Below are 24,035 nucleotides of genomic sequence, written 5' to 3'. Positions count from 1 at the left end.
AAAATTAGAATTTAATTTTTTGATACATAACTGTGGAAAGTTCTGACTAATAAAAAATAAAATTTTTTAACATATTCAATATGGATTTATTGCAGATATTTTAATTCCTCGAAGGAGTGAAATTAAATTTAAATAAATAATATTTCCTCATTTTCTTTGCAAAATAGATATAAATTCACTTAATTTGTATTTAATTAAGTGATTTCTATTTATATTTAAAGCATGATACATGTATTGACTTCATCATTCAGAAATATTTTCTCCACGATATATTCTACATACTAACTTCATTTAAACATGTTAAGATATCTCAGAATTTCATTAAAGTTAATATTATTCATTTTATTATTTCATTTTATTATAAAAATCAAGAATTAATCAATTTAATTTATGTGATTTTTAACACATGGTTTTGTACATGGAATTATATTAAATTTATTTCATAAATTTAATAATTGAATAAAATCATGTTAAATAAATGATAAATTTATTCGATCGAAATATGTAAAATTTAACATTTTTATCTTGTACTTCGTTAAAAATCATTAAAATGAGAAAAGTTGGACGTGAATCACTCACAGTAATAGTGAACATGTCAAACATTATTTTACACCACATGATCAGACACGCCAGATAATGTACAACCCTGCTCGACAAACTAGTCATAAATTCCATAGAGACGGCGAAACAATGACGCTAATTACCTAAAGCAATATATAATTATTCCCACACGTGTTCTGCTTCTGTACAATAAAGTTATGCATATTTCATATTGATTGTCATTTAAATCGGACCTGGAATGGTTTATATGAACCAATTCTTCTCTGAACGACTACTGAATAAATTAGGTTGACATAATATTTTTGTTTGTGAAATGAAATAATTATATATTTATATGTTTTTTTCGAAATATTGCACTGTATTTAATCAAAACAATTTTCTAATATAAATAATTAAATATAATAATTTATATACTTTTTTTAACAATTCAAATAATTTATTCCAAATTCATAAGAATTATTAATTATATAATTTAAAAATATCTTTAATTAAAAGATTAATAATATAATAAAAATATAATAAAAAAAATAATAATATAAATAATGAATAAATAAATTATTTGCGCTAATGTATTTGCAATAATTCAGAAATTATAAATTTTATATCATTTTCATATGATAAATATTAATTTTTTTATTCTTTAATAATATTTAAGCTACGAATTTTTATGCAGCTAAAGAATATTGAAATTAATAATATGTACTAAAATTTAACAAAATTTTATAAACGTCAATCTAAAATAAATCAAAAAGACAGTCAAGGAACAGTCAAGAAAAAAAGAGAAAAGAAACAATATATCATGTTAACTATAGATACTAATAAGAGATACAAAAAAACAAAACTAGGAAATGCTCGTTTCACGAGCGAAATGACGGAAACTCTATTTAACTTTGAAGTTTACCGAGACGTTGACATCGATACCGCAGTATAGTGATGTAAATGAAGCCGCAACTCGGTTGTCTGGTGTTAACAGACTGCGTATAACCGGCCATTCGCAGCCAGGACGACTCTGTGAGAAGCGAAATTTTTTCACATTTGGCCCATACCGATAATTTTCAGTGGGTATGTATTTTCAAAAGTAGAAAACACGCTAGCTCTTATATTAGCCTTTTAAAGGAAGAATACTTTGAAACGTATACAGAGTGCTAATGCATTCGTGGAACATCTTTGAATTCTGAAAAGGATCAATACAAAAGTTAATATACAAAAATATCGATTAAGGCTTATTTATTAAGTTGTAACGCAATTGAAATTTGCGTTAAATGAAATGAGATAGAAATAAAATAAGATGGTTTTATCTTTGTTTTTTTACTTTATCTTGTTTGTAACTTAATATATGTCTCAATCGACATCTTTGCATATAAACTTTTGTGTTTGATCTGTGAAATCAATTCTTCAAAAGTATCTAATGAATATATTAACATTCTGTGTACAGTAAAACAATTTTGTTTATGTCTGGTGCTTTTGGTTTTCGTTTAGAAAGTGCATTCTATTGGTGATACGTTAACCGAACTTTACTTTCTCATCATTCTTATAGGTTAGGAGATACGAAGGAATTTCTCGTGATTTCGTAATAATTTCTTTTTTTATTTAATTATTTATTTGTGATTATATACATCTATGTGTATATTATATACAATTATGAGTGATAGATAAATAGATAGATAGAATAATACATTATTCAGTTTATATTGCATATTAATTAGCATTCAAGTAACAAAAATTATCCATAAAATATTGTAAGTAGATTATTTTTATTAAAATAAATAATTATAATTATATTTTAGTTTCAAAATTATACAGCATCAATCTTTGTTCAATGACATGTTTTAATTTAACATGTTAAAATTTTTTTTTGATAATGAACAATATATTTTATATTTTTATTAAATTTATTCTCCTAATTGTTTTTATCATTTCTGAAATTCAATTCATTTAATAGAGATGATTAAATTTCTATAAAAAACATTCTATTAATATATAAAGTAAAAATTTATTTTTAGTAATAAAATAATTCTTAATCTTCTTGAAGTAATAGGTTAGGTTATAGTTTTTTGAATACAGTGAAATTTCATGGAATCTATTTTAATGAAAATAGTTTTCCAAATGTGTGTTTTAGATTAAATTTTATTATTTATGCAATATTTATAATAATATTAATAATAGATGTATAATATTATCTGTTTATGAAAGTTTATATAATCTAATATTTGCATTGAAATATATTTTGTATAAAATGTTTTTGATGTAATAATATATTTATATATATATAATAATTATAAAACATATTAAAAATTTAATAAATTAAAGAATATTATTTAGGATTTTCCTTTTTAAAAAATTTTTTTTTCTTTGATATTTATAATTTATTTACCAATTATAATAATAATAAATTATAATAATAACTTATTACACTGTTTTTTCATTATGTTGGAAATGTATATGGAAATAAGATCGTAAAATATTGTGATATAACATAAATCTTGAATAATAGTAGTATTGGAATATGCAGATGTGAATAAAACTGTCACGACACGAAGGTGTATTTTGATTCTTAACCTCTATTTTATACGAAGAAACAGTTATTCGAGTTTTCTTTGATTTTTAAGTATAACCTGAGAAATATAATTTATAAATTATAGTTTTCTTTTTCTATATTCTTTTTTTATATTTTTTTTTTTTTATATTCTATTAAAAGTATTATATGTGATTATAGAAATGTCTTTTCTGCATGTAGCTATATTAACATTAATTCAACATACACGATATTGAAACATTTTTACGAAAATTTATAATTATCATTAAATTTCTTCATTTTTCGTTTTTCATTTATAATATATTAAAAAAAAACATTTATAGAATATTATATTATTTATAGAATTAGTATTTTAAAATATTTATATCAATATACAAATATCAGATATCTTTTTGAGATCGAGTAAAAACTGTTTTATTTTCTCATTAAAAGATTTCCAAATCCGAATGAATCATCACTATTTATTATATTTACTACTGATTTAAATTTTATTATATAATAATTTTATTTATTGACAATAATTATAGAGAATTATTGAAATTAAGGATTGATCGATGTCAAAAGTTTTGAATATAGTTATAAGAGGTTAGATTAGGTTAGATTATCATAGATACTTTATTATTATATACTACATAAACATAAAATATTTTAATTCACTTATTATAACATAATTCATTTCACTTTCCTTAAATTATTCCATTTACAAAATATTTATCAGCATGTATTTTTAAAAAGGTTAGAAAAAATATAAATCAATTCGGTAATCTTCGTTTCTCTTTCCTTTCGTTCAATTACCTCCTCTCGTTTTCGGCTTCTACCTGCCGCATTGCTGGTGGCCGAGTTTCACGTGCCGTTAACCTTGAATCCGGATTTTAACGGCTGCATTTATGCTAATATGCCAACCCGTGGAAGAAAGCATGCCGCCACAACGAGTGAACACGAGGTAAAGTTACCTCGTGCATCTTTTTATCCCGCGGGACCACCGTGAACTAATGACAATCGGTTCGAAAGTTGCGCTTGCGTTTCGCATACGTGTCTTCCCCTCTCTCCTTTCATCATTTTAAATGCATCGATAGCATGTTAGACGATAATTGGTCGTAAAGGACGATTACAACTGTATGCAAATTCGTCCAATTCCACGAGTCTTGTTCTCATATTTTTTTATTCTTTTTTTTTTTTTTGGACCAATCACGTGTAATGATAACCGGTGTACATCCAATGTTTACTTAATAATATCGAACGTTACGTTAACCTTGTAGATCAGCTGAGAGGTATAGTCAGTCGCAAAAGTTTTCATTCAACTTATATCAATTCAATTGATATTGTCGAAATAATATAATAATAATTCTATTTTATATGAAACTTTGTACGTGTAGATACATATATTCGATATTTCTATAAAAGTTTTTGATGAATACAATAATTGTATATAAATTGACTAATTCTCGTAATTTTATGATAATTTTAATAATCACATATCTCTTTAACAAATTTCAATTATCATATTTTATTTTAAAGGTCTTTTAGGAAATTGTAAAATTAAATTGATTCTTGAGTTAATTTAATTTTATAATAATATAAAATTAATGTTTGAGTAAAAAATCTTAAACTATAATTATAAAACTTATTTAGGTAAAATTAAAATTAACTTTAATTTTCTTTTTTAAATATTATTAAAAAATATATTAGATATGATCTGTTCTCTTCAAAATGACCAAAAGGAACCATTCAAACAAATGTAAATGTCCTGGTTGCGGTTTCTTCGCATTGTTACTTATTCCGTATTACCTGTAAATGTCGCGGGGGTGGATCTTCTTTTTTTTTTTACCACGTTTCGCGGTTCAAAGATTTACATCGTTCTGCTCTCTTCCCCCGAGGAACGACGTTTAACGTCGTCGAGGCATTGTTTGCATGAACTTTCACAAAGTAAATTCCCCCTTTTATTTTTTCAGGCAACGTTAACGTCAATCCTCATTTTCTTCTCGAGCAATTTTTAAACGAACAAACCACTCTTACAGATTCTCCTCCATCCGGTGGATGTCGAATTTGCGTCAAATCATTTTCTTTTGTCCATGCATATTGTTATGCATATACAAATTATAATAATTGATTATGAAACGGCGAATTTTTTTCAGATTTAAAAAAAAAATTATCCACAGATAGAATATAGTAAAAAAAAAAAAACATAGGAGAAAATTTTTCACGAGTAATTAGAATCGTCTCTCGGTCGATTTATTATTATTAAACAATACTCGTGGTCTCGCTACCTCGATTTTCATGATTCGCGGCGCCGCATACATCGCGGTAATGAAGGCAATTCATTCGCTTATTCACCGTGTCGCCCTCGTAGGAGTAAGACATTAACGTGTGCACAAGCACCGATTCGCCGATTATATCCACGAATGTGTACGATGGAGAAACACAAGCGGCGGGATGACGTGGGCGAAAACACGCATTGAGATGTGTTTCTTTTCTCGCCGGCTACCCACCCGCAACTACACGCGTTCCTCTTTCTCCTACTCTCGCTTTCCTTCTTTCTTTCTTTCTTTCTTTCTTTTCCCGTTGATTTTGCTCTTGCAAGGCCTGCAACAGGAAAGCGAATTGCGGCCGAATGATTCATATGACCATGGTGGCCGCGAGTGGCTGGTTTATGGAAAGAGGGTGCTTGCTTTTTTCTCACGATAACGGCGAGAAACGGGCGAGAAATAAAATTTCGAAGATATTCCGGCGATTTATCTTTGATGCTATGGAGAATTCTGTTGTGGAATTCCGTTTAGATTTACGTTCGCTGGAATATTGAGAGTTTTGATATTGGAAATATTTCTCTGCGGCTTTATCTTTGGTGCAATATAGAATTCTGCCATTTATCTTTTGGTGCAACGTGGAATCCCGATATAGAATTCTGCCATTTATCTTCTATGCAATATTGAATTCTGAATCTTTAAGAAGCAATTAGGAATATTTTGGATTGATTATGTGATTAAAGTTTTGGAATATTTTAATATTTTAAGAATGGAAATTTTGTCGAGATCGTCCGATATTATTCTATGTGACTAGAAATAACGAGTTGAATGAGAATGAAGCGTTTTAATTGTCAGTAACGTCAACCTTTGAAATTAAAATTTCTCATTTCAAAATTTCCACATTATTTCCACCAACGTTTTCTAATTGAAAAACAATGTATTGGCGAAATCATTCATTTGCAAAATTGTGCAAACATTGGAAATGGTGGGTATTCTTAAAAAAATGAAAACAGTGTGAAAAAAAATAAAAAATAAAAAGATAAATAGTTATATTTAAAATCAATATCTGAATAAATTCTCATTATTCATCTCCATACCTATTTATCAATAAGAACAAATTGGAGGAAATCAATAGGAGGAAATTAGATTGAGCAAATTGAAATTAATAAAAATTGCTTAAAATGCACAAGAATAAAAGAATTATTAAATTGTTAAATTTTTAAAATTAATATCAAGATAATTAGAACAACCATGTTGCTTATTCTCCAGTTACTTCCTCTCATTTCCTCTCAATCTTATTAATTTCATTAAATATTGCTCGAGCAATTGCTCATGCTCATGACATTCACTTGTATTTCGTATCGATCAATTAATCATTTCTCAGGTGGCGCGTGTATAAAATGTTGAAATACCTAGGTTTTAACCAGTCTTTCCACTTATTTAAATCAATCTCCGCGAATAATTTTAAAAAATCTGCGTATTATTTTCTGTATACACTATGATAACTTGAAAATAATATCATTATTTTGAAGGGAAAGAACGAAGTAAAGTTCGGTATTCATTCTTTTTAAACACATTCTTTCAAAAAATTCAAGACAATGCAAAATTTTAAATTATAAAATATTCAGATTCTACGAATGTTATAATTTTATTCGAAACATGAAAGACATGTTAAACCTTTGAAGATTTCCCTTAAGAGATTTTCCACTGAAAAAATAATAATGCATTATACTCTAATATTCTATTATATTCCATATACATACAAATTCTCTTTCAAATCAGAATTTTTTATTCAAATGAATATAAAATAGCTTTTGGTAAAATTACTTTTGCAAAACTAAATTTGAAAAATAATAATCTCACTTCTTCATCGATCAAAAAATCCAACGTAAGAATAATAATTGCTCTCAGATTAATCGTTTAATATTGTAAAAATGGATCTCGTGTCTCAAAAAAGATTGGGAAACACTGGCTCATTAGGAACAATTCGTAACAGTCAGGTTGAAAAATATCGAGGTCAGAAGATGCGACGAACGGGATGTAAACGGTGCAACGAACACGAAATTCAAGTTTTTCCATTTTGGAAAAAAATGTATTAGAATGGTTAATGCGTAATAAACTCGGCCCATCGTGTCTCTCCGTGTCGTTTTAATTGGCGACTGGTTTCGGAAACCAGTCCTCTCCCTCGTAGGCCTTCGATGCGTCGATCTTACACCAACTCCACCTCAACCATTCACGAACAACGTCATGAATGAATTTCTCACTCTTGTCGAGGAACATTTCTTTTTTTCTCTCTTTCTTTCTCTCTCGTTATCTTTTCTTGTTTCACGGTTCGATATACACGACGCGTCGCAAATTTGTCTTCAGTTATTTTTGGCGGTGTCGAGAAATATATATTCGAAATGAAATCTAAATTCAATATTTTCGCAAAGAGAAGAAATCGCAGTTTTAAAAATAACAGAGAATATTTCAATAAAAACACTTGATCAATAAAGATCAAGTTAGCGATGATTTTTGTATGCAAAATATTTCTCACACGAAGCGAAAATTTTTGAGAATTTTTTTTAAAGAAATTTCGAAATTTAAGAATTTAAAAATTAGAAAAATTAAAAAGATAGAAGAATAAAAAATTAGAAAATTAGAAAATTAGAAAAATTCAATTTTAATTTAATTTATTTCTCGAATTCGTTTCGTCTACAGGGTTTCAGAAATTTATTATTATTAGAAATTAATTCTAAAAAAAAAAAATTTAAAAAGAAACTAGTAATACTTCCTGATCTTTTTCAATAATAACAATATAACTGTACATCGCTTGGTCTATTTGTTCACACTTGTATAAATTATACTTCTCTCGCGAAGCTTGATTGCGTTTTACGATCCTAATCCTTAGTTTAATGCTTAAGGCTACTTTACTAGGTAGCGTGTCTATTTTAACGATTCAAACGGCGCATTATCCTTCACTTCTTATTCTTTAATTTCCCGTGTATTGTATAGGGATTAAAGCGCGATAAAAGTAGTTGGGTAAAAGTAAAATGAACTTTACGCGCTCGGTTTATTACGTCCGATTGTGATAAAAGCTCGGGAGGGAGACGATCTCTCTGGTAATAAAACGTTCTAGAATTGCCTTCGTACGTCGCGAAGTGGGAAGGATCGAAGGATCGTGTATTGCATATTAAAACGAACGAGCAACGAATAGATGTTAAATCGTCTCTTATTAGCCTCGTCAAACGTTTTATTAATTTATTTATATTTGAATATAGGGAGAAATTAATCTCCCTATGGATTATGTATTATGTATATTCATCGACTAAATATACGATACTCTCTTATACTTCCTAATAAATATATTTACTTTTTTAATTTCTATTAACTATTTTTTAAAAAAAGTTTCTTTAAAGTTTCTACAAATTAATATTATTAATTGATCAGAAAAGAAGAATACGATTCTTTTCAAATATATCCAAATCCAAGAGGCCGATAAAATCATTTTACTTACATATATATATATTAATTTTATTAATTCTATTCTCTATTCCTCGTTTCTATTATTCAATATCCATTGATTCTTATTTCGTTCCAATCTTAATATAAATAAAATAAAAATGGAACAAAATTTTTTTTAGAAAAGAAAACTCGAAGCAATCGTCACAGCTCGATAATTTTCTCCTCCACTATATAAATTTCCACGAGACGAGTTTCCTCGATTGGACTCATCAACGGCCCTCGTTTCTCCACGGGGTGTCGAGACGCGAAATAGCCGACATCGCTAGCCACTAATGGAGCCTGTCTTGCGGTGTCTAAAAAGGCGGACTCAATTCGAAAAGTCCGAGGCGTGTCCAAGATATCCGCGTATAAATCAACCAAGGTTGAGGAAGTGAATTACCAAAGTACCAAGCGTCACGTGGTTGTACGAATGACACGACTAACGTCGTCGTCTAACGGATTTGACGATTGGACAACCGTTGCTCTTGCTCTACAGTCTGTCTGTGGGCGTTTACACCCGGTAGTTGTCAAACGGTTATCCACTGGCTCTTGTACGATTGATTAAGCGTGGCGAGCACTTGTCGACTTCTTGCTTCCAGAATTTAACGAAAAACTCGATCCTTCTAATTATAGTCGAGCGTGTATATATTATAGAGATAGCGAATATATTATTGGATATACGTTGGATAAAGAACGAAGATTTCAGAGAAGTCGAAACAAATGTAAGAATTGATTAAGACATACATATGTTTATTAATTGGAATTAAATGATTTAATTTTTAGTTTGACGAAGGAAGATGACGAAGAGAATGAAATAGTGGTATGAAAATCTCTTCGAGGATTGAGGAATGGATTAAATTTGATAAAAATAATTTCGTAATTTTTCTCTATCTCGTGTTATAATATTAAAATTATTTTTTAAGAAACGAGAAAAAGAAAGAAAGAAACACCGCGACTTTGAGATTATTTTTTTGTATTTTTTTAAAGAAATTTTTTCCACGAATATAATATGATAAGTTATGCGATTTTTTGTCCAATGGAAGAGGGACACAAATTCCTCGACTGTACAGGAGCAGGAAAAGAAGTTGGCACATGATTGATAATAGGACAACTTCTTCGGGCATCCCAAGTATCCAGGTGTTACGGTATAATTTACAAGAAGGGGAGTAACGTTACTTCTTGGTAACTTGGTTCCTCGAGCATCGTTTGTCCCCTCGGGGGCAGCTCGAGCACAGGGAGAGTTTTATGTACGTGGAAGCGAGATCAGGTTCGGCTGACTCGTATGCATTAATCGTTATTTTATGTAAATTATACGAAATCGATTGGAATATTGAAGGAGTAAGAAGAAAAGGAGATGGGTGAAGTGAGGTGAGGTGGATAAAGGATAAAGGAAATGCCGTGAGGACGAAGAAAGAGAAATGTTTATCGAATAATTTAAACGAGTCACGCGTGATTATTTATCGGTTAAAAGATAAATTTTAGGTTATGTTCGTTGTACATCTCGACCTGTTATAAAAATTCTTTCGACTAGTTCCTCGTTAATACACGATCATCCAGGGACAGAGTTGTTTGCACACTGTTTGCACGAAAATGAAAAAAAGGATTAAACAATTTTACGTGCTAAAAATTGTTTAATTTGAACAAAATATCAGTTTTCAATCGGTTGGTTCAAAAGTTGGCGCATATAACATTCAATATTTTAATATATTATCTTGATAATTTGTCTTTTTCAGTTTTATTATTATACGATTGTATTTCAATTTGATTTTGGCGCCAAAGTTTTGCTTCCATCTTGAAATTAAAAGAATTTGAGAATTGCAACAAGCTTCAAAGTACTTAAGAAAAAAATAATCATCATTCTCAATGCCGATTAATAATTTATCCCATTTAGTCTTATTATTATATGATTATATTTGAATTTGAATTTGGCGCCAAAGTTTTGCTTCCATCTTGAAACAATTTGAAATCTAAAAGAATGCAACAACTATCTCAAAATACGTAAGAAGAAATAAGAAATAATCCCTCCAATGCCAATTAAAAAAACCTCTCTAACTAATTTCTCTCAATTTCGATAAAAAAAATCAATATGGCGTCAATCGAATCAACAGAATTTCATCCCTCGAAACAAACAAAATTTTCAACCTATCCTTACCTACCTAACCTAAAAAAATTGGAAGAAGAAAAATAAAAGAAACTAAGAAGAAGAATAAGAAGGATAAAGCATTGCTTAGCTTATCTATCATAGAGTTAGAGACAATTGCGAAATTGCGGGTTGCACAGAGTGAAAATGGGGGAACCGCATGAATCACATTTTGTAACGTTATCCGTGCTGCTGTGTTTAAACGTGTTCACGTATTGTATACGGATGAGAACCTCGCCAACGACGTAAAATTCACGGCAATCGCTACGAACGCTGTTTGTTTTACTACGCTTCCTCGTTACCGAACACCGTAAGCGGCGATGCAAATGAACGGTTGCACGGTCATTAAAACGCGTCGTCTAACCAGGAGTAATTGCGACGTCAAGAGGATCGTAAAATCGTCACGACACAACTGTTCGTTCTTCTTACTTATTCTGTCGATGCCTTGCCGAGGATATTTTTAAGACTTATTCCTTATTATTTCGAATTTGAATTCAATAAGGATTTTCAAGAAATCGATGAACAAGTATTCGAATAATTTTTCAGTTTGAGTTTCAATTGAAATTATTGCAGCAGTGAAAATTCATTCGATCAACGAAGAAATTTATCCTATTTTGATTTTAATAAATTATACGTACAATTTTATACTATGAATTTAGAAATATTTCTTGCAATAGAGTGTTAAAATCTGGAAATATTTAAAATTGTGATGCATTCTGTTTTAAATACGTTTCATAAGCATCCACGATGTACTCAAAATTACAATATAAATTTCGAACGATCGAAATCGGATCGGATTAAATCTAATTGCAAACGAAGTGATTTCCCAATCCTTTTCAAAGGTTGAGCTCGTGCACGAGGGATATAGAATAGAACCTCGATGTGAATCACCCTGTAGAAAATGTGAACATTGTGTGACCGACGTTTCTTTCGAATCTTTATCGTAATTCGAAACCAGATCTCGCGGTCGCCGTTTTGCATTTATTAAACCGATCAGGCGAAACCAGCTTTTCCTTTTTCCCTTTGATATAAAAGAAACGCTCGCCAATGCGCATTAAGTCCTATGCTATGAATATATATATGTATATATATATGCCCTCTCCTATATACGGGATTTATCGCGTTATCGAGATACAACATCGTTAACGTGGTATTTGATTATTGTTTAGCATGTTGCAAGAGGCTTTCGTTATCATCGATGGTTCATTGATTCACGGTATTGCCAATAAAGGTAACGATAAAGAAAATAATAACGGATAAATAATTCGATTAAAAGTAATGTAACGAGCTTCTATATAATGATAGGAAAACTTGTTCGATTTCATCTTTATAATTTTCCAAATTTCAACTTTCAACTTTCATTTATGATCTCTTTTTGAACCGTGGAGATATACGTGCTTTCAAATATTAATACATGGATAATAAATAATATAAAAATATCGGTGCGTTTATATAACAACGTTTTTTTAATAATAATTCTAATATTGAACTCTAATAATACGCGTTTATAAACGTTTTATAAACGTATCACACGATTCAGAATCAACACAGCGTAACGAAAATAATTAAACGTATAACCTATATTTTTATAATAAAATAACGTTCGCGCGACTTTATTAATTAACAAGAACGACAAAAATCTGAAAACCTGTTTCCATTTCACGCGTGTTATTATAAAATACTTTACTAAACGTACTTATATAATATAACCATTAAAACTAAAAGATGATAAAATTGTAATAGGTTTTTTTTTTTTCTCTTCTTTTTCTTTTTTTCTAGATTACGAAGCGCCGGCGCTATCGTGAAAAAATTGCAAGTAAGTGTAACGCACACTCATCGATCGTTATCGAGTTTATATCGATTCTCATTCACTTGTATGACTCAAAGTAAAGTTCAATTTCCCTTCTTTCGAGTAGTATCTCTGTCTCACGATTCTCTCGCTTCTCGATAATACGAGTCACATTATGGATTCATTGTTCAAAGGTACAAGTCACATACGTTACACATTTCATAATGAATCATGCCTTATTCGTATTAGCTGGTTTTCGATCGAAGCTTAATTTCCTCGTACGAATTTTTCTTTATTGCGTTATTTATCTTTTGTTATATATTAGCAGCAACACGAATTATATTCGATTCGACAATATTCAAATTTATATTCGTCTCTTTATCAGATTTCGTGTATGTGTGTGTATATGCACAAAAATACAAAGCGTTTCACTTAAATGGATCTAGAAATAATGGATCAAAATTTCATTTTGAGATTGTGATGCTTCTATTTTTTTAAATTGTATCTTTTTGGTTCATTCTTTTGTATCTTCTTCTTTGTCAAAAGATATATTTATGTTAAAAAGGGAAAGAAGAATTAGAAACGTAGAAAATGTAAAGTATTTTTTAATTTTAATTGGAGAAAATGGATGAAGCAATTTTTTTCTTTTTTTTTTGTTTTTCATGTATCGTCAAATTTGTAGAGAATGTTTGTAGAAGATGGTTTAAATTATTATTCTGAAATCTATGTTGCACGATATATATTAACGAAATTTGAGAAACGTGTAATCAAACTTTCTCCTGTCCAATTTAATTTTTGAAACGAGGATTGCTCTTATCAGATCAAATCTGTTACGAACAAGTAACGAACAAAACAATGGATAGTAATTTCTATCAAACTTTATTGGAAATAATCAAATTACAATCGGGGTTTATTATAACTCGACACATTGCTCGATTGGATGCCATTAATCTCATAAGATTGGATCAAAGTTTTACAGACTCGATCGAATCCAACTCCGGATAGGAAATTACTAGATTCATTAGAGCCCATTAAACGGCAATATAACGTTACTTGACTTCCTCGAATTCGATTAAGCATTCCCAGAGTTCAAGAAACATTCAATTGAACGATTAGATATTGATCGATCAAATTTGATCAATAGAGATCAATATCGTCAAGATATTTGTCGATCGAATTACAATTACAATTTATTGTTACACTGATTATGCATTTGATTATGCAAAATTTAAATATATAAAAACCTAGAAAGTGTTTTATACAAATTATTCAAAGTGTAGTAGACATTATAACGTTTAGAATCAAATATTTCATTTATTGAGTTATATTGTTTAATTATTAGATAAGTTTGTCGAATTTGGTGAAATTCTATATAATTATAACATTGATATTTGGTAGAATTTTTTATATTAAATATGAAGATTTTCAAGCGTTGTCCTTGATCAAATTTATTTTTAGGTATCGATTCTTGATTGGAGATATACGATTAGATTATACTGCATTGGATTGGAATCTTTGAAATCTTTTAAACAATTTCAAAATTTGCAGAAGACTTTGTTTAATCTCGTCGAAAACTAGAATTTTGATTTTATTATCTTCACCCCTGCCTTTTGATCTCAGAAAATATTAAAATTCAAAAACTATTTAATCACAAATTTTGTTAATCAGCTTTTTATTAGCTTTATGCAAAATTATAGAATTTAATTAGGCTTCCACATTCTTACAAGATTCCAATAAAAATTTTGTAAAGTTGAATGGTAAAAGACAATCTCTGATATTCTATGAATTTATAGTAGAATTAATTTTCAATATTCTGTTTAATTTTTCAATTTATAATTTAATTATTATATAGTAAAAATTTGAATTTGAATAATTAACACGATGAAATGATTTTGGTCTTGTGATATATAATGATTTTTTATTTTGATTTCAAGCGTATTCTTTAGCAACTCCATGAAATTTAAACTGTTAAAAGATTCTAGATAATAATCATATTGTGTTCAATCTTTTGAAATCTGAAAGCTAAAGCTTGATTCGTGAATCTAGGAATCTGAGATTTAGAACTGATTCTGTTTTGAATTGATGATTTGATCCTGATTCTGAAATTAATTATACTAATTTAAGTTTAAATTTTCTTAACTTGGAATCTAAAGAAAAATGTTGTAATTCAAATCCGAACTGCATTAGATTCGTATTTTAAAATATAAATTTAGAATATATTTTCTATTCATTCGTAATTAAAATTTAAGTATACAATCCTCTATTCGATCTCTTCTAATATAAATTTGATCTAATATAAATTTCTGTTAACCTCTCATAGATGATCTTTAACTTCTGGATCACCATTTACCGATATCTCATTCTCATGTCTACCTGTTCAATTCTAAATCCAACCTGTGTAAATCATCAATGCTTGAAGATATGATCTCTCATTGCTCGCTCAATCGCGACACATTGTTTCCGAATTGAAATTTTTTCGAAGCTCGTTAGGAGTCCTCGAATCCCCATAATTTTTTCCACAAATGCAATCAATATTTCTCGATCTAGATATTCTATAATCTAATTCTATAACCTGACACGTTAAATTCAGATTAAACGCACGATTGAATTATATATATATACAATAGAATACCGTAACACAAACGAGATTAGCCACGCAATTTTTAAATATTTGCTCTTCCGCCTATGGCTTATAATTAACCCTGTATGCATTTTGAAAGAGAAAATATCGATACAAACCTTATCCAACTGTATGCATAAATCAAACAGCTCATATTTTTTCTCGAGGCGGGGATCTCGATTCATTGTTAAATTTATTGCATTATCTAACGCATTACACATTGCATTTTTCATCGTATTATCCACGCGGTTGCGTGACAAGTTTTCGCGTTTTATCGCCCGTTTATCGCCGGATGAAAGATTATTTCCATGTCACCGGCGAGTTATCATCATCGATCAATGACCACACTCGCGATCTCGCGATTATGTTCATTCATTTACCCGTGTAATTACCGATAATAACGAACCTTATATCGGCCAATTAAAAGTGAGCGGTTACATAATGGTTTTGAAATGGCGATGCGGCCGTGTTTGATAAAAATGGCGGGAACGATTACAACGAGATCCAATTTACTTGTAATCCCTATCTGAAACTCGTCGATACCGTAAACTTCCCCCTCCCCTCCAAGTTACAAGTTCGCAATCGTTCCGCTTCTTGCAAATATCGCGCAATTAAAGCGCAGCCTTTCTATCTGATCCTTGAGATCGCCAAGTACACGAGTTCTCCCGCGAATCGATTCTCGCAAATCGATACCTAGCTAATTGTTAGTATTCCGCCTCTTCTATATATAAACGTGTGTTAATATGTATATATATAGATTTTAATTGGATGTCGTATAACGTAATAAGGATACAATAAACTTTTTATATTGTAAACAGGATGGTCTTCGCTCGATCCGCCATTTTTTTTTTCTCGTTCGAAAGCGAGTATCGATCGATATACATATGTCGATTGATATGTAACGCTCATTTCGATGTGACATCGGATCGAGAAGATACTGTAAGAAGGCTGTAAAAAAATTTTGATAAGAGGAATAATATTAAGAATATTAAGAAAAATATTCAAATATTCGAACGATAGAAAATATGATGTGCTCATTTTTTAAATTATGTGGTATTATTATGTGAAATTTATTTGCATAAAATTTGATTTCAAAAAGAAATATTTTTATAATTTGTTTAGATAAGCAACTATTTAAAATTTTTCCAATTTTTAAAGCTATCCAAAAATTGTATTCGGAATAAGATTATATTTATGTAATAATAATATATTTGTATAATAATAAGATTGAATATTTGTTCGTGATATTCCATTACAAATGAAATTAAATATCGAAGAAAAATAAGGATATTTTTTTACAATTAATATATATTGTTATTATGCGAGGAAATTATATGTATATATATAAATTGCACAAAGGGTTGTTCATCGAGGAGAGGAGAAAGTTGCTTGATTTTCGATCGTAGGTGGATATTTTTGATACGATTTCTTGATCGGTTTCACTTTCTACCGAAAGCTCGCTTTCTGCCTCCGCATTTATGACGAGATGTTTTACGAGGCGAAATTCCTTTATCTTTCCTCGTGAATTATGCGCTTGCTCCGCGTTTCTCCTTTCTTGACGATCCATTGCCATCCAATATTCCAAACTATTTCAAAGCTTTTACAATATCGTGTTCTTTCATGGATAAAAATTAATCGATAAAAAGTGGATTACATCCGATTTCGATTCTTGAAACAAAATACAAGCCGTTTCCTTGTTGTTTTTAAAATAATAAGCGAAACAAAGAATAAAATTCTGTCTTATACTTAGATATTTTAAATATTCTCTAACAATTTTTCTGATATTTTAGTGAAAGAATGAAAGGTTTGGCGATGTGTAAAAAGAGATATCCCGTACGATTCGTATCTTCGATACTTCGACGATAATAAATTGTCGAAATATCGTTGCAAAAGAGATACGAGAAATATTCGAGAGTCCCACCTTTTTATTTTTTATTTTATTTTTTTTAAACTTCTTTTTATCCTCTTTTACCGTGAACGATGACCGAATGGGAAGTCGCGTATGATGAATTATCGATATGATGAATATATGAATTTGCGAAAAGATTTAGAAGAAAGATAAGAGAAATAAATAAGTAGAATTGCGATTTTTATTTATCTATTCTCGATCGATCAGTCATTTTTCATAGAGCGATTCATCGATCACATTATAGTTGTGTACACTTAGACTCGTGGAGGCCTTCGGAAGAAAAATGAGATTCAGAATTCCGATTCGTGTACCTTCGATTGGTCAATCGTCGATTTTCTTGGAATTGAAGCATAGAAAATTGCGTGAAACTTAATTTTCTATATTCAAAGTTAATAACTAGAAAGAAAAATCGTGCAGTTAATTTTTAAGTGTCATTGAAAATAAATAATAAATTTCGATCTTCGAACTCTACTTTGAATTCAATCGCGGAAAAAATTTTTCAGTCTCCTTCCAGCAGCCGATAGAAAAGTATCTATGTTTCTCTCGTTCACTAGTAACATTTCGATTGCTTTTAAAACGATTTAAATCCACAATTTTTTCAAACATTCAATTATACGATTTCTCAATTCACTCAATCATTGTAAAAAAACAAAAGGAATTCAATCTCGTCAATGAATCGTCTCACGATTATTCGTGCGTAAAAAAGATAATATTTTCAATTGTAATTATCATCGATGGAGGAAGGCTCGATAAGGGATCGTCTGCCAAATGTTATCTGCTTTTATCGATGATGATCCATGACTTACATCGATTACGTGTTTCCAACGTCACAATCCGAAATTATATTGACGATTACGCGCGTTCATTGATTCACAGAACGAGCACGATTATTACGTGGAAGGAAACAATCGATTCTTATGGCATCAATTGAAAGAGAGATGTTCGATCGATGACAGGTATGATAACAGAATAATAGAAACTTGATCGAAATTAAATTCCTCTCGATTCGAGGAAATTTGAGCTTGAACGAATGAGATTATTTGTCATTTATCGTGTTATTTTGTAAGATTGTTTGGTCAATCTTCTTGTGAAAACACGGCTTAATGGACAATCTTCATAATTGTCAAGGAATATTTCTTATATCGCATATGTAATTTTTGTTTACACTGATTTGTATTGATTCTAGGTTTCGTTTAACACGTAGAACGAATGCAATGCGTTATAGGAGGAAATACATCGAATGATGTATCGATCTTTTTTTTTTTTAACAACGATATTAAAATTCAGATATGAAAATCAAATGGAAGGAAAACTTGTGAAATCTCGAAGTTTATTTCAATATTCGAACACAATATTACAAACATTAATTTTATTAATCTCTTGAAATGAAATTTTCGTTCTACATCGAGTAACGATTGTTTGAATAATTTTCCTTCAATTTATTTAGCATTTAGAGTAGAAAGTAATTAGGGTAATAAATATTTAATATCAATCACAGTCCACAATTTTGAAGCGACTTCGGGTGTTCGTTCGATTTCACAATCGTTTCGAAACAGGGAAATCCCTGGATTTCAAAAGTAGATCTCGATCTAGGAGTAATAATAGATCGGAATATTCTTTCGAGAGAAAACGAGATGACGCAAATTACGAGATTATGCAAAAACAAGAAGCATTCTAATAAAAGAATGGTTTCGTGTCCATCGATGATAATTTGAAAATCGTTGAAACCTTTCTCTGTTTCACGATCTTGTTCCACAATGTCGCAATATCTCTCACCTCGTGTCACAAAAAATGCCAAGGAAATATCTCTATTATTCGATTATAACCTTACAGCCTATAATTAAGCCTATAATTATAATATAAACGGATAAAAATTCCATGATTTATTCATCCTGTTTCTTTCTTATCGAATAATTTACTCGTGTAACACGGATTTATTAATCGATCTATCGATAGCATTGACTCGTTAAATACCTTCGCCTCGATAAAGTAGAAAATTAATAATCCATTTTCATGATCTATAACCAGATTTCAATAATTATTGAATATGATATTTCATTGTAGAGTCTGTCCAGGTAGAAGTCCTCCGAGTTACGTCGAATTTTTTGTCATTGAGGTGAAACTGGTTCCACGGGAATCGCGCAATAAATCTTCATTTTCTTCATCGCAATTATTATTTTACCTTCCTTATTCCGCTTTTAATAGATCTACGTAGTTTATTCATCTACGTAGTTAAAATTAATCTCTTCGATGTTTGTAATATTGTGTTCGAATATCGAAATAAAGTTCGCTTCGAGATTTCACAAGTTTTCCTTCCATTTGATTTTCATATCTGAATTTAAATATTCGGATATAAATTCGAATACTTGAATTTTCAATTTCATGAACAGATCTTTGAGTATTCAGATTCAAAATATTCAACTTCAAATTCGAATATTCGAGATTCAAATCCAATTATTTCAAATTCAAAAAGTTCGAATATTCGAATACTCGAATTCACATTCAAATTCAAATATTCGAGATTCAATCCAATTATTTCAAATTCAAAAAGTTCGAATATTCCAGTACTCAGATTCAGATTCAAATATTCGACTACTCAGATTTAAGTTCAAATATTCAAGATTCCAATTATTTCAGATTCAAAAAGTTCGAATATTTGAGTATCCAGATTCAGATTCAGATATTCGACTACTTAGATTTAAATTCAAATATTCGAGATTTAGTCCAATTATTTCAGATTCAAAAAGTTCGAATATTAAAATACTCAGATTTAGATTCATATATTCGAGTACTCAGATTCAGATTCAAATATTCGACTACTCAGATTTAAGTTCAAATATTCAAGATTCCAATTATTTCAGATTCAAAAGTTCGAATATTCGAGTACTCAGATTCAGATTCAAATATTCGACTACTCAGATTTAAGTTCAAATATTCAAGATTCCAATTATTTCAGATTCAAAAGTTCGAATATTCGAGTACTCAGATTCAGATTCAGATATTCGACTACTCAGATTTAAGTTCAAATATTCGAGATTTAAGTCCAATTATTTCAAATTCAAAAAAGTTCGAATATTCAAATATTCAGATTCAGATTCAAATATTTGAGTACTCAGATTCAGATTCAAATTACCCAAATTCAAATTCGAATATTCGAGTATTTAGATTGATATTTAGATATTGAAGATTCAGATATCAGATATCCAGATATTCATTACAATGAGTATATTTGATATTAAAGTAATAATTCTTATCGTTATTAATTCTTTAATTCAGATTCGCCACGATCGAAATTTAATAACTCTCGTCCATTATATTATGTGAGAAGGCGTGTTTACACGGTATAAGAGGCGTCGCGGCTTTAAGACGGACCAATCGATGATTTCTCGAGAGTCATTAACTCATATAACGAATGATACTGGGAGCGGCAGCGTTTACCAGCATCTAATACTCGCCATTCTATAGGTGCATAAGCTTATCAACACCGGCAATCGAGAGAGAAATCGTAGATACTACCTTCGTGATCTCGAAACTACCCACCAATTCTATGAACCGCTTTTGTTTAAATATCAATAATTATGCATTAAATGTAATAATATATAATTTAGTAGCGTAAATAGCTTACTTATGTCAATAGTGACATGGAAATCAATTAAGAATTAATATGAAAATTATAAACTATTTTAAGAGAATAAATATTACAGATATTCAAATCTCTATTTATATATGAAACGTTAAATTACCAATAAATACGTGACTTTAATAATAATCAAATAATTATTTAAAAATCGCGTAAAATTAGTAAAATTAATAAGTTTAAACAATTATAGATATATTCAAGTTATAGATGTATATTTGAAAAGAGAATTAAAAAGTCATCTGCAAGAAATAATCCTTCTTATTAAAATTTAAAATTGGCCATAGGATGACTTAATTACCTACCGTAGATAACAAGTATAAAATGCAAAGAATATTAGGAGTCAAAAATCTTTTTGGAAGATATTAATGACACTATGTTCGAAAGGTGAATGGATCACTTTGATAGGTCAGTGCAAGAACGTAATTGGTATCAATCACGTTGAGATAAGATATCGATTCGCATCGATATTATCGATGACACGTCCAACGTGTGACGAAACGTGTATTAATCTTTTTTTTCTTCTTTTTTATTCGAAACGCCGGCGTTTAACTCTACCCTCGTTACTTTTATCGGTAAATCTTAAAGATCGATCCAGTCTAACGCAACGTGTCGTCGCGATCGTGTCGTCTCTTCCACTTAACACCGTGATATACGTAATTTTAAATCACCGTGCAAAAATTATTCTAATTATATAAATTAGAATATAGATCGGCAGTAAAAAGTAAAAGTAAAATTAATATCAGAAATTAATTTTAATTCGATTTCATTCGCGAGAGAGGAATTTAATCCCTCTGTTAAATTATATTTGATATGAATTTGTAACGGATTGAAATTGAATGATAGATCGAGATTCAATGTCGGATTAGATGCGTAAGGTATGGTGTTCTGAAAATAAAAAAAATATTTAGATACAATTGAAATTTCTTTAATTCGATAAATTAAAATGTATTATAATTTGAATGTTTTATTTTTTTCAATTATTGTATATTCTTGAATTTCTTCCTATGTCTTTTTTTTTATTTTAATAGTAATAAAAAATAGATGAGAAGTAGAATGCAATGGATTGAATTATTCAAATTATAATAAAATATAGATAATACCAATGAAGGATATTTAAGAAGGAAAATGTAATATAATATATTACTCGAAAGAGATAAGTAATAAATATGTAGGAGAAAAATATAGATATGAATGTAGATTAATAGTTAGAAATATTGAACGATCCAGATCAAGTTATTTAATCCTGACAATAAAAAATTGATCCAATCAAAATTAAATCATTTATATCGCATTCAATACTCAGATAAATAGACAACTTTTGAAATGACATTGTTTTAAAAAATACATCATAATTATTATTGAAATATAACCCATATAACAATAACGATAAAAATGATTGAAATAATTAAGAAAAGAAAAATATTCTCTCTGAGGTATTACTATAATTTAAAGGATTATTTCCAAGTTTTTATTAAATTTTATTTAATAATTAAATAACATAACTCAATCAATATTAGTGATATTCAATTATCAATTCTTAATAATAAAATATATTCATTTATTATTATAAAAAAATAAATATTTTCAGATCGGCGGAGGAGCCATGTCACCGGAACTGCAGAACGGATCGCGAGAAATCGACGTAGAACCGGGAGAATCGGATCGCCTGTCGAATACCTGGCTCGAGTGAAAACGGAAGATCGCCGTGCAATAATCGTGGATCGACACGCGTGATCGGTCCAACAGCTTGGAACCTACGGCCTCCCCGCTGGCCTGGCCAGCTACTATGCGAATTGAAGCTCTCAGCACCCTCGTCGCGGTGAGTTCGCCCTTTTTTCTTCTTTTTTCGAACACCATCCATCTTCGATCGACTCCACTTTGATCGATCGATTGGACGTTCGAAAATTGTATATATATATTGATCAACTTTGTGTGATTAATTCGTTCGTGGCGAACTTGTAGAGTAAACGGAAAGGTGACAAAGTAATAATATGACATATGTGATATTTCACTGGGTTTGAACGTGGGTGAAGTTGAAAGAAGGTGGTAACTAGCATGATATTTCATCGATGAATTTGAATATGTTGAGGAATATGAGGGAAATGTGTGTGTGTTTATATATGTACAGGTGTACGTTGTATCTGGTAATTTATTAGGGAATTTGAACGCTTGATGTATGATTCGATGTATGGGATGTAATCTCTTCTATTTTACTTGTGTTTGGGGATAAAATGAAAGGAAAGGTAATAGTGGATACAATAAATCTTTCAGGATTATAAAACTATGATTTTTAATTCACTCGATCATATTTAAAAAAAGTTGATATATATTATCTTTCCTTCGATAAGTAATCGCTCAGAAATTTGCCTGGTATTTCTTTCTCAAAAATTAAAATCTTAAAATTCTTGTGTGATTTAAATTCTAATTTCTTTGGCGAAATAATGTCACGTTTGTTCGCCCAGCAGGTGTTAAAGTAACGTTCTCATAAATACAACTTACCGTGACAATAAGTAATTCTTTCCACGTGTCGTATAACTCGTGTACCAACGCAATGATAACTATCCGCTGATTTAAATCATCGCCTATGAGCATTGTGGGTGTAATTACCGCACGTTTCTCACGTGATAACCGCGAATATGCAAGAAGAGAAATTTCGAATCCTCGATAATTTAACAAATTTTAATAACATAAAATATATACCCTCTTAACTTTTCGATATCTTAGGTTTAGTTTATCGTTTTAATATAATCTTTTTTTCACGTTCGAGTTAATCAAAATGATCGATAATTTCTAGAATAAAAAAATATTTCGATATATCTTTCATTTGTTGAAATTTTTCAATCAATAAATAAAGCAAATTTTTACTTTCGATTATAATTGTAATCGACAATAAATTTTCTAACGTTTTGTCTTGCACATTTATTAAACTTCATTCAACGTTGTTTTTCATTTTCATTCAACAAAAATTATCTTAATCTTAAATGAAAGAGAAAGACAACTAAATAAAGACAACTTTCTTTTCTTTTTATTATTATTATAATAGGATTATAATATTACTACATTACTTATCAGCTTGACACAACAGAGTCAACAAAAACAATAGATACACAAGAT

The 24,035-nt window shown here is 29.6% G+C and overlaps 1 protein-coding gene across 3 annotated transcripts in view; it reads left to right on the top strand.

The window, feature by feature from the left end:
• The window catches only part of LOC102680972, a 115,105-nt gene that overhangs the window by 70,282 nt on the left and 20,788 nt on the right, over positions 1–24,035 (top strand). For 2 of the 3 annotated variants that reach the window (XM_006608745.1, XM_006608744.1), the window contains one exon: positions 22,510–22,740. In XM_006608745.1, coding sequence (XP_006608808.1) covers positions 22,708–22,740 — 33 coding nt within the window. In that variant the 5' untranslated portion in view covers positions 22,510–22,707. Of the gene's footprint in view, positions 1–1,377; positions 1,624–22,509; positions 22,741–24,035 lie in introns of those variants that run through there. The other variant, XM_006608746.2, reaches the window with a different exon arrangement.

This window comes from Apis dorsata, unplaced genomic scaffold, assembly GCF_000469605.1.
Source record: "Apis dorsata unplaced genomic scaffold, Apis dorsata 1.3 scaffold_44, whole genome shotgun sequence".
Lineage (NCBI taxonomy): Eukaryota > Metazoa > Arthropoda > Insecta > Hymenoptera > Apidae > Apis > Apis dorsata.
This window is presented reverse-complemented; position numbering and strand designations above follow the sequence as displayed.